The following is a 16323-nucleotide window of genomic DNA, read 5'->3' on the forward strand; positions in this document are numbered from 1 at the left end:
AGAACCCCCAAATTGGATCAAGTTTAAGGAACGGCAACAATCAACCGTATAACCTAAGCAACAAAACCGTGCCCGCCCCACCAACGGGTGGGAGGACAAAAGGTCAGCGTGTCAACCCCAAAACGGAACTGTGACAAACAGTGAAAAACTGAGCAATCGTGAAAGACAGAAATTACTACCGTCCCGTAGAGGGAAAAACCCCGTCGAGCAGGAGTAGGACCCAAATGCGGTGGGCGTCTGGACTGATCCATGGTACTACAGGAACGAAAATTAGCAGGTAAGGAATAATTTTCTTTTCCCTGTACGTACCTGGATCAGTCCAGACAGTGGGATGTACCCAAGCGTCCCTAAACCGGGTGGGGTCCTGCGAGACCCGCTCGTAGAACCTGCTCACCAAAGTGTCCAAAGACCGAGGAAGCGAGGTGAAGACGATAGTGTCTGGAGAACGTGTGTAGCGATTTCCAGGTGGCCGCTCTACAGATTTCTTGAGAGGAGACCGAGCGGGTCTCCGCCCAAGAGGCCGCCTGAGAGCGTGTAGAATGCGCAACAATACCGGGTGGGGGAGTCCGCCCCACCCCAATGTAGGAAGCGGCAATGCCAGCCTTCAACCATCTGGCAATGGTCGTCTTCGAGGCCTGAGCCCCCTTCCGAGGGCCGGACCAGAGGACGAAGAGATGGTCAGAAGTCCGGAAGTCATTCGTAGCCTCCAGATAGAGGTGCAGGGTGCGCTTGACGTCCAGAAGCCGGAGAGACCTTGGCTCCGAAGCGGAGAAGGAAGGAAGCTCCACCGTCTGATTCACATGGAACGCGGACACCACCTTCGGGAGGAAGGAGGGAACAGTACGAATCGAAACCCCGGAATCCGAGAACCGGAGATAGGGTTCTCTGCACGACAGGGCCTGCAGCTCCGAGATGCGCCGAGCGGAGCAGATAGCCACCAGAAACACCGCCTTGAGAGTGAGATCCTTGATCGTCGCATTCCGCAGTGGTTCAAACGGAGGTCCCGACATGGCCCGTAGCACCAGGTTGAGACTCCAGGAGGGACAAGGATTCCGCACCGGAGGTCGCATGTGCTTGACACCCTTGAGAAAACGGAGAATATCCGGGTGTTGTAGCAGGGAACCCCCGTCCCGCAGGAGCGAGCCAAGGGCGGCCACCTGAACCCGGAGTGAGTTGTAGGCAAGTCCCTTGTCCACCCCTGCTTGCAGAAACTGAAGGATCTGAGGAACCGAAGCCTCAGAGGGACTCGTGTTCAGTCCGGCACACCACAGCTCGAACACCTTCCAGACTCGCACATAGGCCACCGACGTCGAAGTCTTTCGAGAACGCAGCAGTGTTGAGACTACCGCCTCCTGGTAGCCCCGGCGCCGGAGGCGGCGCCTCTCAAAAGCCAGGCCGCAAGACAGAAGAGTTCTGCCTGGTCGAAAAATACCGGGCCTTGGTGAAGGAGGCGGGGGAGATGTCCCAGACGGATGGGTCCGTCGATCACCAGTTGGAGCAGGTCCGCAAACCAAGGTCGTCTTGGCCACTCCGGAGCGACGAAGATCACCGGTCCCTGGTGTACCTCTACGCGGCGGAGTAGTCTTCCCACCAGCGGCCACGGCGGGAACGCGTAAAGAAGCAGGTTGGCCGGCCACGGGAGTACGAGAGCGTCCACGCCCTCCGCTCCCCGCTCTCTCCGGCGGCTGAAGAACCGGGGAGCCTTGGTATTTCGTGCGGACGCCATGAGATCAAGGTGGGGGGGTCCCCACCGTCGAACGAGCAGCTGCATCGCCTCGTCGGAGAGGGACCATTCCCCGGGGTCCAAGAGCTGACGGCTGAGGTAATCGGCCTGTACGTTGTCCACGCCCGCGATGTGCGAGGCCGCCAGGCGGGCCAGATGCCGCTCCGCCCACTGCATCAGCCTCTCTGCTTCGAGCGCGACCTGCGGGCTGCGGGTGCCGCCCTGTCGGTTGATATAGGCCACCGTCGTCGCATTGTCCGATAAGATCCTGACCTCCCGGTTCCGGAGGAGTGGCAGGAAGTGCTGGAGCGCTAATCTGACCGCTCTGGTCTCCAGTAGATTGATTGACCACTTCGATTCCTCCGCGGACCACGTCCCTTGCGTGGCGCTGCGGTCACAGACCGCTCCCCATCCTACGAGACTGGCATCGGTGGTTACCACGACCCAATTTGGCAGATCGAGAGACATGCCGCGGGCCAAATTCTCCGGATTCATCCACCAGGTTAGACTGTTCCTGGCAAACAGCGGTAGAGGAAGGAGCACCTGGTAGTCCTGTGAAAGCGGCTTCCAACGTGATAGAAGCGCTCTCTGTAGAGGCCTGAGGCGCGCAAATGCCCAAGGGACCATGTCGATGGTGGAACCCATCACCCCTAGGAGCTGCAGATAGTCCCAGGAGGTGGGAACCGATAACGCAGAAAACCGTTGTATGTGATCCCGCAGGGCTCGCGCCTTGTCCTGACGTAGAAAAACCGCGCCCAGACGGGTGTCGAAGGTCGCCCCCAGGAAATCCAGGCGCTGCGAGGGTACCAGGGAGCTCTTGGAAAAGTTCACAACCCATCCTAGGGACTGCAGAAACTCTATAACTCTGGCTACAGCCTCCTGTCCATGCTGAAAAGACTTCGCTCGGATGAGCCAATTGTCCAGGTAAGGATGAACGAGAATCCCCTCCTTCCGCAAGGCAGCCGCCACCACCACCATGATCTTGGTGAAAGTGCGCGGAGCCGTTGCTAGCCCAAACGGGAGAGCCACAAACTGGAAATGTTGATCCAGGATCTTGAACCGCAGAAGACAATGATGCTCCCGGCGAATGGGGATGTGGAGGTAGGCCTCCGTCAGGTCCAAGGAGGCCAGGAATTCCCCGCGATGCACCGCCGCGATCACGGACCGCAGCGTTTCCATGCGGAACCGAACCACCCGGAGCGATTTGTTGACTTCTTTCAAGTCCAGAATGGGCCGGTAGGATCCGTCCTTCTTTGGCACCACGAAGTAGATGGAATAATGGCCCGAGCCCACCTCTCCGAAGGGCACGGGCGCAATGGCGCCTATCTCCCAAAGTCTGTCCAGGGTCAACTGCACCGCCTGTCGCTTGGTGTCCGAGCCGCAAGGGGAGAAGATGAACCGTCCCTTTGGAGCGCGGACAAACTCCAACGCGTAACCTTGTCCGATGGTGTCCAAGACCCACTGATCCGAGGTGATTTGCGCCCACTCCTCGTAGAAGAACGCCAGTCGCCCCCCGATCCTGGGGACGGCGGAGTGGGCGAGCTGAACATCATTGCGAGGACTTGGGAGAGGGTTGTCCAGTTGCGGGGGCGGGCCGCGCGGGGCGGCGCCCGCGAAAGGAGCGAGACCAGGGCTGAGACCTGGGGGCAGAGGGCCTGGCTGCCGCCGGTCTGTAGTTCCGGTAGCGCCGTTGCGCCCTGGCTCTGGTCCGCGAGGACGAGAATGCCCTGGTGGAGCGATACCTGTCTTCCGGCAGGCGATGAACCGCATTTTCCCCCAGCGTCTTGATGATTTGATCCAAATCCTCCCCGAACAGGAACTTGCCCCTGAATGGCAGGGAGCCCAGGCTCGACTTGGAGGATGTGTCCGCCGCCCAGTTGCGGAGCCATAGGAGGCGCCGTGCCGCTACCACCGAGGCCATGGAGCGGGCGAGGACCCGAAACAGGTCATAGGAGGCGTCAGCCCCATACGCAACCGCAGCTTCCAGTCTATCCGCCTGGGCGGCCTCCCCGGCCGGTAGGACCTGAGATGTGAGCAGTTGTTGAACCCAGAGAAGGCTGGCCCGCTGTACCAGCGAGCTACACATCACCGCCCGCAGACCTACCGCGGAGACCTCGAAGACCCGCTTGAGGAAGACTTCCAACTTGCGATCTTGCGCGTCTCGTAAGGCCGCTCCCCCTGTCACTGGGATGGTTGTCCTCTTCGTGACCGCTGTCACCGCGGAGTCCACTTTAGGTACCTTGATGAGATCGAGAAAATCTTCCGGCAGCGGGTAGAGCCTCTCCATGGTCCGGCTGCCCTTAAAGGAAGCTTCCGGGGCATCCCACTCCCCGGTGAGAAGCTGAAGGAAAGAATCATGAATGGGAAAAGCCCGAGCCCTCGGTCTCCGGGCTGCCAGGACCGGATCCCCCTTCTTTGAGGAAGTGACCACAGCGGGCGCTACGGGCGCGGGCGGCTCCGGCGGTGGATCGAGGTCCAACTCCTTGATAACCTGTGGAAGTAGGTCCTCCAGCTCTTCCCGCTGGAACAGACGCAGTGTGTGCGGATCATCACCCTCTGAAGTGGAGTCCCCTTGACCCGGATCCGCCGGATCCGATCCAGGGGAACCTGGTCGTGAGCCCGCAGTCCCCGAGCTCCCCGGGAGCCGGGCACGAGCGGGAGGCAGAGGGGCCCCCACACCCGCCGGAGCGGGGGGGGCCGGTGAAGGTAGCGAGGGCCGCGGCATCTTGTTTGGAGGAGGTCCCGTGGGAGCCTCCAGGCTCTGCAGATATGCGGTGTGCAGCAAAAGTATAAACTCTGGGGAAAACCCCTGTCTACCCGAGGGGGGCTCTGAGGGGGGGGGCCCCGGGGAACCCGGCCCCTGCGGGACTGTCTCCGGGTCCGATTCCGGGAGTAAGTGTGGCGGGGATTCCCCAGCATCCCCGGCCCCCAGCGCTGTCTGTTCCCCCTCAGGGCGTGCAGAGTGTAAGATGGCCGCCGTTCCCGCCAGGAATGGGGGAGGGGCCGGCCCCCGCCGCCCGGGCAAGCCTGTGAGACGAGGGAAATCGATGCGGGGCCGCGAGGTGCCTTCCCCCCCGGGGAGACACCTCGCACAGATGCCCTCCCTCGAGATCCGCGAGCCCGGCTCGCCGCAAGCAGAGCAGCGCTCTGGCCGCAGCATCGGAGCTGTGCAGGAAACAGGCCCGGCAGATCAAAAAAACCACCCGGCAGAGCCTCGGGGGGGGCCGAGAACGGGAGCGCCGCTGCGGGGGGGCCCGGACGGCCTGCACAGCCCGCCGAGGACGAAAACGGCACCGCGGGGGGGCCTTCCTGGCCGCGCGACCCGCCAACGACGACCTCCCTGCCTGCCTCCGCAGCCCACGAGGAGCCGCGAAAATGGCCACAGGCAAGAGAGAGAACGCGGAGAGGCCGGTCCTACTGGCCTCTGCGACCGTCCGTCGAAGCAAACTGCAGGGAAAGAAGCAAAAAACAAACACTGCACTTACCCCGCACGCAACGAAAGAAGAAGGAGAGAGCAGACAAACATAGAGGGAAGCCACGCCTCCCAATTAGGGCCCTCTAACTCACTTTACACTTTTTTTTTTTTTTTTTTTTTTTTTTTTAACAAAACTTGATCCAAAAAGAAGTAGGCAGAGAAGAAAATCAGATAAAGAAGTACAAGGAATGCCTGAGGTAATCGGGAGCAACCCGTATTCCCTACTCGCATCTGCTGGAGTCAGAAGATACTGAACTCCTGCAGAGGGGGTAGTAGCACTTATGGTGACGCCCCCTCAAAGCTTTGACTGACTCCATCTGCTGGATTGGGGACATAACCCACTGTCTGGACTGATCCAGGTACGTACAGGGAAACATGGGATCCGTGTTGAGTGACTCGCCATTATAAGCTTATCTTTTGAACCACAGTGGAGCTGCCGCTTTTCCTTTAAAAAATTATTACACATATGTTGAAAACACAAGGACATACTTGATACTGCATTCTTTTTGCTATGATGTATTACATAATGCTCCTGCAGGCATAGCAATAGCAGCTGGCAGCATTACCAAATCGACAGCTCCCGCAGACTGGACAACAGCAGCTGCATTCAGGCATGGGGGCAGGCCCTGCTAAGCTGTGCAGTAAATTGAAGACCCTCCCCTGCCAAAAGAGACTGAGAATTACCCCAGACCTGAGAATATCAAGATTTTCTTTCCAAAGCTTTACTTACCTTCAGATTTTTCAAGTGTTCACTTTTTATATATTTTGGAGGGAAAAGGAGGTGGTACAGGGGTGAGAGTAAGAGGCAACTTCTGTTTGAAGATCCTTCTCAGAGTGATAAGTTTACCTCCTACCTCTCCTACCTCTCCTCCCTACCCCCCAGCTCCACCAAGCCCCCCTCAGGAACTGGGAATCTTAAACAAGGCTTGATAACCTGACAACCAGGTGCCTGGTCCGCAGGCCGCTCAAAAATAGGTAGCCAAAGCTTCCCAGTGCAACTGTTAATCACTCTACCAGATCAAGCCCGGCCCGGGGGATCAAATCCTGCTGCATCTGACCAGCACATCCTACCATCTGCTGGAGATGGAGAATATTGGCTCTCTCTGAGCTGTACCACGCAAGTACGAGTGCTGATGTCTTGGAAAAAAGGTGCACCCTCTGTCTCCATCTGCTGGTATGGGGGAATAAACCCATGCATCTGGATTGGTGTAGAGAAGGGAATCTGGTTTACATAATGCTCCTGTGCTCTGGAAGATACATTTTACAAACCTAGTTTTCCTAAATCTCTAGTGATCTGTGTTCTAAAACTTGTTTTCTAATATTCTTCCACCCATAAAGATAACTTCATGGTTTTGGTGGTCTAACTTTCTGATTTCAGTTTCTCTCAATAGTGAGAGAAGAAAATTATCACTCACTTTATCTATTTTTTTTCAACTATGATACTATAAGAATATAAGAAATTGCCATGCTGGGTTAGACCAAGGGTCCATCAAGCCCAGCATCCTGTTTCCAACAGAGGCCAAAACCAGGCCACAAGAACCTGGCAATTACCCAAACACTAAGAAGAACCCATGCTACTGATGCAATTAATAGCAGTGGCTATTCCCTAAGTATAATTGATTAATAGCCATTAATGGACTTCTCCTCCAAGAACTTATCCAAACCTTTTTTGAACCCAGCTACACTAACTGCACTAACCACATCCTCTGGCAACAAATTCCAGAGCTTTATTGTGCGTTGAATGAAAAAGAATTTTCTCCGATTAGTCTTAAATGTGTTAATTGCTAACTTTATGGAATGCCCCCTATTCCTTTTATTATTCGAAAGTGTAAATAACTGAGTCACATCTACTCGCTCAAGACCTCTCATGATCTTTAAGACCTCTATCATACTCTCTGTTAAAACCCTAATGATACTTTGTCCTCATATGTTTTTTTCCTGTCAACCGTTGTGATGGCAAAACCGAATGACGGTATACAAAACATGTTAAATAAATAAATGGGAAAACAAATACATCATTCTTGCCAGATTTTAGGTAATTTATCACTGTGCCCTTAGAATCAATCATCCTCATCATCCTACAGTTATTAATTCTGTAATTGTTTCCAGACTATCAAATAATGTCTGTAATTAATTTAGCCATATACTCAGAGAATAACTTGCTATTCTTAAAACCCCTTTTCCCATTCCCCCTCGCCCCGTCCCATTCACCCCAGCTTCTAAATTCGCACTTGTAAAGAGTTCGCTGTAAAATTCTGTAAGCTAAGCTCATCTTATTCTCATTAAGTTCTTGCTCTTGTTATTCGCATTAATAATTAGTTTTTGTTACTCGTATTCGTGAAGAGTTCTCTGTAAAGCATAATAAGCTTAGTTAATGTTTCAATGTAAACCGGTGTGATACTCACAGTGTTATGTCGGTACATAAAAAACTTTAAATAAAATAAATAAATAAAATATACCTGCTGGTCTTGAAATGTCTATGTAAAGCTCAGAGAGTAAGGTTTCACCTGTAACTGGTCTGCTGAATACTTTTTGAAACTCTAGTAACACTTTCAATACCTTCAATGAGGATGCATATCGTAAAGCGAAGTTGCTTTTAACGGGTGCTCACTGAAGACAAGCTGATCAGCCAGTCACTGCATGTGGTGCCAACTGTCAGAGCCATGTGCCATCCTATGACCTGTACGGCTAATCTGCTTGTCTTCAAAGAAACCTGTCTAGTGGCAAAAGCGTGAGACTTCTCCTTCAATAAAGTTGTTTTTGAGGTTGAAGGTAAAGTGAGCCGCTTGGAACCAAAGCACTTGTGAGACTGGTACCTTCGTCTTCAGATCATAGCGCTGTTCCTTCTGCGTGCCACTATCCACAACATGGACAATATCGTCAATGGTGATGGATGTCTCTGCAATGTTTGTGGCCAGAACTATTTTCCGGACATCAGGTGGTGGCCTCTGGAAGACAGACTGCTGGTCCATCATGGGAATGTTAGAGTGCACTGGAACCAAATGAGGAATAATGAAACAATCTGTACCACTATCTTTCAGCTGTAGCATCAGCCAGCATTCACCACCAGTCATGACACTCGGCTCACCAGCATAAGCAACCCAAAATCCTTGCCTGCCATCCCTAGAGCCAGTAAAAGCCTTGCCCACAGTTATTGTTACTAAAATCCCTTCCCAACAGCTATGGCATACTGCCTGCTGGCCATTACACCTTGCTCACCAGCCACATCACCTCTAAGTCCTGCCCACATGCCACAGAAGCCATGAATGTGTTTCCATACTGCTCAAAGTCACACCATAAAAACGTGAGGCCTGAATCTCAACTCGTATCTGCTTGGTGCTTCAGATGAGAATCCCTGTTTTATGCTCTCAAAGGCCTGGTCAGCTCATGAAATCAACTGCCCTTGCTCATGAAGTCATATAATTACCAGCCCACCATTATTATTATTTATATTCGGCCTTTTGTGACACTTCAAAGTGGATTACATTCAGATACTGTAGGTATTTCACAGTCTGTTTTCTTCTAGTAACCCAAAGCTCAAGTAATGTCACAAAGAACCACAGTATTTTGTGTCCCCACTCCTCCTATGCCCTCTCGTCTTTCCTTCAGAAATGCAGAGATTCTGCTCTCACCTGGTAAGATCAAGTACTTTTCCTTTTCTACAGCAAGTCTCTCCTCCAAGCGTTGCTTAACTCCTCGGATCTCCTGCCAGCCAGGCAGAAAGCAAAGGATCCCACCTGAGGGCACAAATAGGAAGAGGTGACAAAGTGATATAAAGACCAATGTGCAGTAATTGCAGGTGTGGAGTTTATTCCACAAGTCCTCCCTTCCATCAGTCATTTGCACTGTTCCTTTCTCAGGAGTCTGCAATTGAGAAAGGAACAATACGAATGACTGATGGAAGGAGGTCTTACGGAATAAACTACATGCAAGCATTTACTGCTAAACAAAGGGGAGTAGGAATATAGAATGGATAAGCAGACAACGAACAGTTTTCCCCACCGACTGGGCTCTCTGATCTCCTGCGATGATTTCACTTGGATTATCAAATTCCACGGGAAAGGGCAGATTTTGCAGACCTTCCCATGACTGCAGAATTGTATAAGACCAGAGGCCTTGTGTGCGTGTATATATACAGCCAAGTCGGTGGGGAAACTAAGGCTCGGGCTGCTGTTCCTTGTCAGTGCTTTCAGATGCTGCTGCTTTCTAGTCCTTCATTTATTAATTTTTTATGTTCCCCATGGTTGAGAGTCAAAGTGGCATGACCCGGGTCTCACTTCTGGATTTGCAGTGCTGTCACTGATTTCACCACTTGACCCCCGGCTAGTCATGACTGCAACAATAGTAGCCAGCACAGATGCTCCTACTGTTCACTGGAGCCTCTCTCCTTTCACCACCAGCCAGCCTACTGCATGCCACCTCTGCTCTCTCTCGGCACAGCAACATCAGCAGTGGCAGCGATGGCTCTGCTGTCTTATCACTCCTCCTCATAGCCAGCTCACTTAGTCTACCCACAGGTTTCCTCTTTAATCCTGGGCTTGGCCAAGCCTCAAAATAAAATAAAGAAACACTGGGACTCTCTCAAAGACAGCCCTGCCACAGTAGCCACAACCCTCCTTTGGAATATTACAATCCCTCCATGCCAGCTTAAACTTTCCCCCCCTCTGCAGGAACGTGATTAGTAATGGCACATGCAATGGGCATTTCAATGGCATGGCACCCCCACCACCAGATTTTTAAAAAGTTTATTTTTTTATTAACTCCTATTACACTGATTTACCTCCCTCACCCCATGTTTCTCCAAGAGCAGATGACCAGCAGCATGTAAGGCCATATCTTTTCTCTGGTCAGGTCAGCCAAGCCCAATTGCTGCTTTTAATCAAACACTGTCCCACAGCTGAAAGCAACATTCAATTCCAGCAAGCAGAGGAGGATGTGGTCCAACATGCTTGCTGCTCGCTTTCTCCTCCTTGTAGCATCAACAATGCCGGCAGGGCAGGGGGAGGTAGTGGTTACAGACGTGGAGGTAGGGGTAGGGTAGGGTAGGGGTAGGGTAGGGGTAGGGGTAGGGGTAGGGGTAGGGTAGGGGTAGGGGTAGGGGTAGGGGTAGGGGTAGGGGTAGGGGAGGGGTAGGGGTAGGGTAGGGGTAGGGGTAGGGGTAGGGGTAGGGGTAGGGTAATGTTTTTGTTTTTTGTAAACCGATGCGATGTGTCAACGGATGTCGGTATAAAAGAGACCTTAAAAAAAATAAATAAAATAAGGAAAAGACGAGATGGGAGAGTTATGATGGTGGGGTTGGGAGTAGATTGTGTGAGAAAGGGGAGAGGTGGGCCTGGAGGGTAACAGAAACAGTTGATGAGTGGGTTGTGAGGGGGGTTGAGTGAAAGAGGATGGGATTGTGAAACAGAGGTTGGAGGGGTTATGGGAAAATGGCTGGGAGAGGGGGAATGTGGCAGGGCTAAGAGAATATAAGTGAGAAGGGACTGGGGAAATTGAGGGAGATGATGGAAGTCTCGAAATTAGGAAAATTGATTCTTACTTGCTAATTTTCATTCCTGGAATACCACAGATCACTCCAAACTCCTGGGTTTTGCCTCCCTGCCAGCAGATGGAGACAGAGAAGAAAAGCGTTACTGACACTGCTACTTAACCTACAGTCCCCTCAGTATGACCTGTACCCAAGCCAAGAATAACCATAATCGTAACAGACCCTTAACTCCCCCTCAATGAGCAAGAGGAAGGCGAAGCCACAAATTGGAACTCTTCCAAGAACACAAATTAGAACATCATTCAACCCAACAAGCAACTCTGCACCATTTACATATTACCAATACGAGTCGACTTTCCTAACCAGGTGGGGCTCTAGACTGATCTGTGGTATTCCAGAAACAAAAATTAGCAGGTAAGAACCAATTATCCTTTCCTGTTCACACCCCAGATCAGTCCAGACTCCTGAGATGTACCCAAGCTTCCCTAAACTGAGTGGAATCATGACAGCCCCGATCGCAGTACACTCTCTCCAAACCCCATGGAATCTGGTGCCAGGACATCCAATCGGTAATGTCTAGTGAAAGCACTTAACTTCCAAGTAGCCACCCGACAGATTTCTTGTGGAAACACCTGCTGACACTCAGCCCAGGAGGTTGCTTGCGTCCAAGCTGAATGAGCCCGTAGCCCCTCCAGCACCGGTCAACACCTGCAAATGTATGCCGACCCAATTGCCTCCTTCAGCCAGCACACAATATTAGCCTTGGATGCCTTGCAGCCCTTTCTTGGCCCATTCCAAAGCACGAAGAGGTGATCCAATCTCCAGAAGCTATTAGTCACCTTGAGATACCTCAACAACTCCTGCTGTACATTCAACACATGAAGTTCCTTCGCATGTGGCACAGACAAATGCAAATTCAGAAAAGCAGGAAGTTCCACTGTCTGACTAAGATGAAAAGTAGAAACAACCTTTGGTTAAAGAGGTCACCATGCGCAATGACACCCCAGACTTATCTACAGAAATGGATCTCTATAGGACAATTGAAGTTCTGAAATTCTTCAGGCTGAATAAATCGAAAACAAAAAACACCTTCAGGGTTAAATCCTTCAGTGGTTCGAACAGAACTTCACACATCATCCTCAGAAATAATGAAGGCTCCACGATGGACATATCCTTTGCACTGGAGGCTGCAAACTCTTTGCCCCTTGAAGAAAATGAATCGCATAAGCATGCAAGGCCAGGTATACTCCCTGCACCTTGCCCCTAAGACAGCCTAAAGCTGCTACCTGCACCCGAAGGAAATTAATGGCTAGCCCCTTTTGCAGAAAAGACAAGATATGGGAAACTGAAGCCTGTTCGACACACCAAGCCTCAAAAACCCTCCACTCACTAACATAGGCCAAGGATGTGGACAGTCTTCTGGCCTGCAATAAGATGGTGATTATATCTTCAGGATAACTCTTCCATCTCAAGCATTTCCTTTCAAAAGCCTAACCACAAGGCAGAACCGATCCACCCGATTCAAAAATATTGGATCCTGACAAAGCAGTCTCGGAAGGTGACCAAAACTTAATGGCCCATCCACCACCAAGTTTAATAGGTCTGCAAACCACAGTCAATATGGTGTGTTGTGCGCAAGTTTGAAGATCCCTCAGGTTTTGCCAATTCTCACCTATGCTGGGATTAGTGTGTGCTTATGAGAACCAAGCACGAAGTTTTCTACCCTCCCCCCATTTCCTGTCTGTTCATTTCCTAAATAAATTGCAATAATACTCAGAGAGGATAATTATAGGTAAAAAGTGGTTATATTTTTTAGCAATAATAAAATAGATTACAATAGAATATAGTATAAAATACAAATGATAACCGTTTAAGAGGCTAAGTTGAGCTATGCACAAAATCGGTGGCAGTTACTTCCCTGAGAGATCTCTGAATCTGAATTGATTGTCCGGTCAAGCAGGCTCCCAGTCAGGCAGGCAATCGGGCAATCAGGTACACGAAAGCAGTCACTGTAGGCAGGATCTCTAGGAAGCAGTCACTGCCCAGGGGTGGGAAATCGTGAATACAGTGCTGGGAAGCTTCACGCGCAAGCTTATATTCAGCTGTCTGTAGATTGCTGGTGCTCGGGTGTCTGGCTTCTCATCAGTCTTTTATGCCTAATGAGTGTCACTCTTATCCCTAGGACTGTCCCTTGCACGTTTCAAATTCTTTGCCGCTGACCCTGGTCTTCCCCTCTTATTGGTTGTGACATGCAACGACATGCCTCCTTTCCTTCCTGCCTGCCTGCCTTTCAACTCCAATCCCTGAATTAGCTATTTCACTCTTTTCTAGTTTTACTATTTATTCTACTGCCAACAATATAAACAATTATAAAATTAGTAAAACAAGTTCTCACTCTCCTGTCTGCATTCTTGCAATAGGAGAAAACTGTCTGAATGCAGGGCTTTGCAGTTCAGAGTGGTTTTAAAGCTAATCACTATCACAGCAGGGAGCTGAGCAGAAATCCAGTGTCTGACAGAAATTCCTGCCTTTGCATTAACCTTTTCACAGCATACTTGTTCTCTGTGCAATCAAGCATTTAAACCTTTTTGTTCCTCTGTTTATGATCAAGCAATCTTTAAATATAGATCGGCCTCCCCATCCCTGCATCAAGCATTTTAAACCCTTTGCGTTCTATATCTGTTTCTCTATGAGCTCTGTGCACTACACACATGGCCACTCCAGAGCACTAAAATCACTTCCCCTGGTTGTCTCCAGTGCCACCAACAGCCAAGCAGGAAACACATTAAGAATCCCCGGTGGTCACAATAGAACCAGAGCATCAATTTCTTCTGCCCTGTGTTCTTGCCTACAACTGTAAAATCGAGACGTCTAGGCTTTCTGGCCATCAAATTCATGTGGGGCATTCCCCACCTGGCCCAAATGAGAAGCATTACTTCCTCTGACAACTCCCATTCTCCGGGGTCCAGCTTTTGCCACTGAGCAAGTCTGCCTGCATGTTGTCCACTCCGGCTATGTGGCCGATGCAATACAGTGCGCTCAGCTGAGCGCACTGTATAACCCGCAGTTGGATGTGGGTTGAATAAGCGCTAATCAATCCCCTAATGCAATAAGGGGATTAGCACCTATTCAATACACGGAGTGAATCTAACAGCACTCATCAAATGCAAATGTATGTGAATGAGGTTATTAGGCATTCACTCCGATGCAAAAAAAAAAAAAAAAAGTGCGTCTGGGACACACATTTAGTGATCAGCTATTAACGCCTGCCTGGAGCTAGCATTAATAGCTGAGCGCATTTTAAACAAGTACAGAAAAGCAGAAAAAACTGCTTTTCTGTACTTCCTCCTACTTAATATCGTTGCGATACTGTTGCAATATTAAGTAGGAGGAAAACCTTAGCTAAACAAGTTAAAAAAAAAAACACCACAACTTGACAGTAGGGTGCAGAAAACGGACACTCAACTAACAAGCGTCTGTTTCCTGAACCCCCAGCATCTGTTTTCATAACCGGCAGACAGCCGAGTTAGGAAAACCAATCGGGTTCTCGTTAGCAAAGAGGCGCTAGGGGCGCACAAGCAACCCTAGCGCCTCCTTGCTAACGCAGCTCCCTAATTTAAATATTGCATGGTGCCCCCAGGTGCTTCAGCCCCTATGTGAGATGCTGCCAAATGCTGCTCCATCAAGTGAACCAACTCCTGTGCCTCTTGATAAACCATTCAACTCTTGGTGCCTCCCTGCCGACTGATATAAGCCACTGTCGTTGAATTGTTCAAGAGAATGTGCACCACCTAACCTTGTAACCATAGCAGAAAGGAAAGTAATGCTAAGCGCACCAATCTAGTCTCTAATTGATTGATAGTCTACAATGCCTACTCTGTTGACCATTGGTCTTGTGCTGCCTGTCCCTGACACACCACTCCTCAACCGGATAGGCTGTCATCACTGGTCACTATCACTCTTTCTGGGACTTCCAACTCTATCCCTTGCTCCAAATTGGTCCGACCAAGCCACCACAGAAGACTGATCCTGGACTCCACCCTGAGCAAAAGGGGAATCTGAAACTCTTCCAAGAACAGGTACCAAAAGGATAGGAGTTGTCGCTGAAGGTGCTGCATATGAGCAAATGCCCATGGAACTTGCTCTAGTATCGATTCCATGAAACCCAGGACTTGAAAATAATCCCAAACTGGGAGAACTGGGAGCCATAACAGGCGACAAACCTAACTCTGCAGTTTTACCACCCTCTCCTCCGTGAGAAACACCTTGCCAATTCGGGTGTTCAAAAGAGCTCCTAAGTACTCCAGGAGTTGGAATGGCCTTAGATGGCTCTCCGCTAGGTTGACCACCGAGCCCAGAGACCTCAATCTCTCCATAACCTGCTGTACCACCTGTTAACAGAGGTCTGCCGATTTTGCCCGAATGATCCAGATGTCCAGATATGGGTGGCACCAGTACTCCTTCCCTTCTGAGTGCTGATGACACCACCATAGTTCCTTTGGTGAACATACGCAGAGCCATCACTAACTTGAAAGGAAGGGCATGAAACTGAATATGATCCTCCAAAATCATAAATCTCAAACTTCTGGTGCTCTGGCCTGATTGAATATGCAGATATGCTTCTATGAGGTCTAGTGATGCCAGGAACTCTCCTTTGTGTACTGCCACAATGACAGAACACAGGTTCTCCTTACAAAACCATGGCACCCTGAGAGCCGCATTCACCTTCTTTAGATGTAAAATAGGCCTGAATGTTCCCTTCTTTTTCGATAGGATGAAATAAAAGGAATATCTTCCTTTTCTCTGTTCCTATCTGGGAACCAGCAATATAGCCCCCAGGTGCTGCACATTGTCCACCATGTCGCAAACTGCTACCTGCTTGCATTGGGAGAGAGCAGGGGGAGACAATGTAAGTCTTTCATACTGGCCGAGCAAATTCTAACACGTAGACATCTCATCACTTCTAGGACCCAGTGGTCCGTTGTGATCCAGATTCACTCCTCATAAAATAGGGTTAACAACCCTCCAACAGCCAGAAGAGAAGAGCGGCCCAGTCTCTTTTCATCATGAAGGCTTAGCTACTCTGGTACCTGGCCAGGGCCATCTCAGGTCAGCTTCTGCCCACCCTGAAAGGGTTGGACCCTGCCTGAGCCTCATCACTTTGCTGGCGAAGGGCCTCTGTTCTGCCGAAATTTCCTGTTGTCCCTAAAACATGACCAGGCCGGAAATTACCTCTTCCCCCACTTCAGTTTGTCCTTTGAACTCTCCCAGGTGTTTCACCAGCTGCTCTAAATCCTCCCCAAACAAAAACTTGCCCTTGAATGGCAGGGCCCCTAACAGACTTTGACCAAACATCTGGAGACCAGTTTCTCAACCATAGTAGTTGCTGGCCACAACCACTGACATCATAATCCTGGAAGATGTTCTAATCAAGTTATGTAATCCACCTGCCACATAGGCCACTGCCGCCTCCAAGCGCTCAACCTTAGTGATGGACAAGAAAGAAGTCTCCTTCACCTGCAAGCATGCTCTGCATAAAACTACTGTGTATCACTGCCCGAATGCCCAAAGCAGAGACCTCAAAAATTCTTCTGAAGTGAATTAGAGTGTGGAAGATGTTTGAGTCTTGGTGTCTGG

At 50.4% G+C, this 16323-nt stretch overlaps 1 protein-coding gene across 2 annotated transcripts in view; it reads right to left on the reverse strand.

Annotated features, from left to right (window-relative positions):
* DHX30 (DExH-box helicase 30) overlaps positions 1-16323 on the reverse strand; it is a 122826-nt gene that overhangs the window by 44487 nt on the left and 62016 nt on the right. For both annotated transcript variants that reach the window (XM_029588181.1, XM_029588182.1), the window contains exons 10-11: positions 8831-8935; positions 8015-8190 (exon numbers count right to left, since the gene is read on the reverse strand). In XM_029588181.1, coding sequence (XP_029444041.1) covers positions 8015-8190; positions 8831-8935 — 281 coding nt within the window. The remainder of the gene's footprint in view (positions 1-8014; positions 8191-8830; positions 8936-16323) is intronic.

Source organism: Rhinatrema bivittatum, chromosome 2, assembly GCF_901001135.1.
Source record: "Rhinatrema bivittatum chromosome 2, aRhiBiv1.1, whole genome shotgun sequence".
NCBI lineage: Eukaryota > Metazoa > Chordata > Amphibia > Gymnophiona > Rhinatrematidae > Rhinatrema > Rhinatrema bivittatum.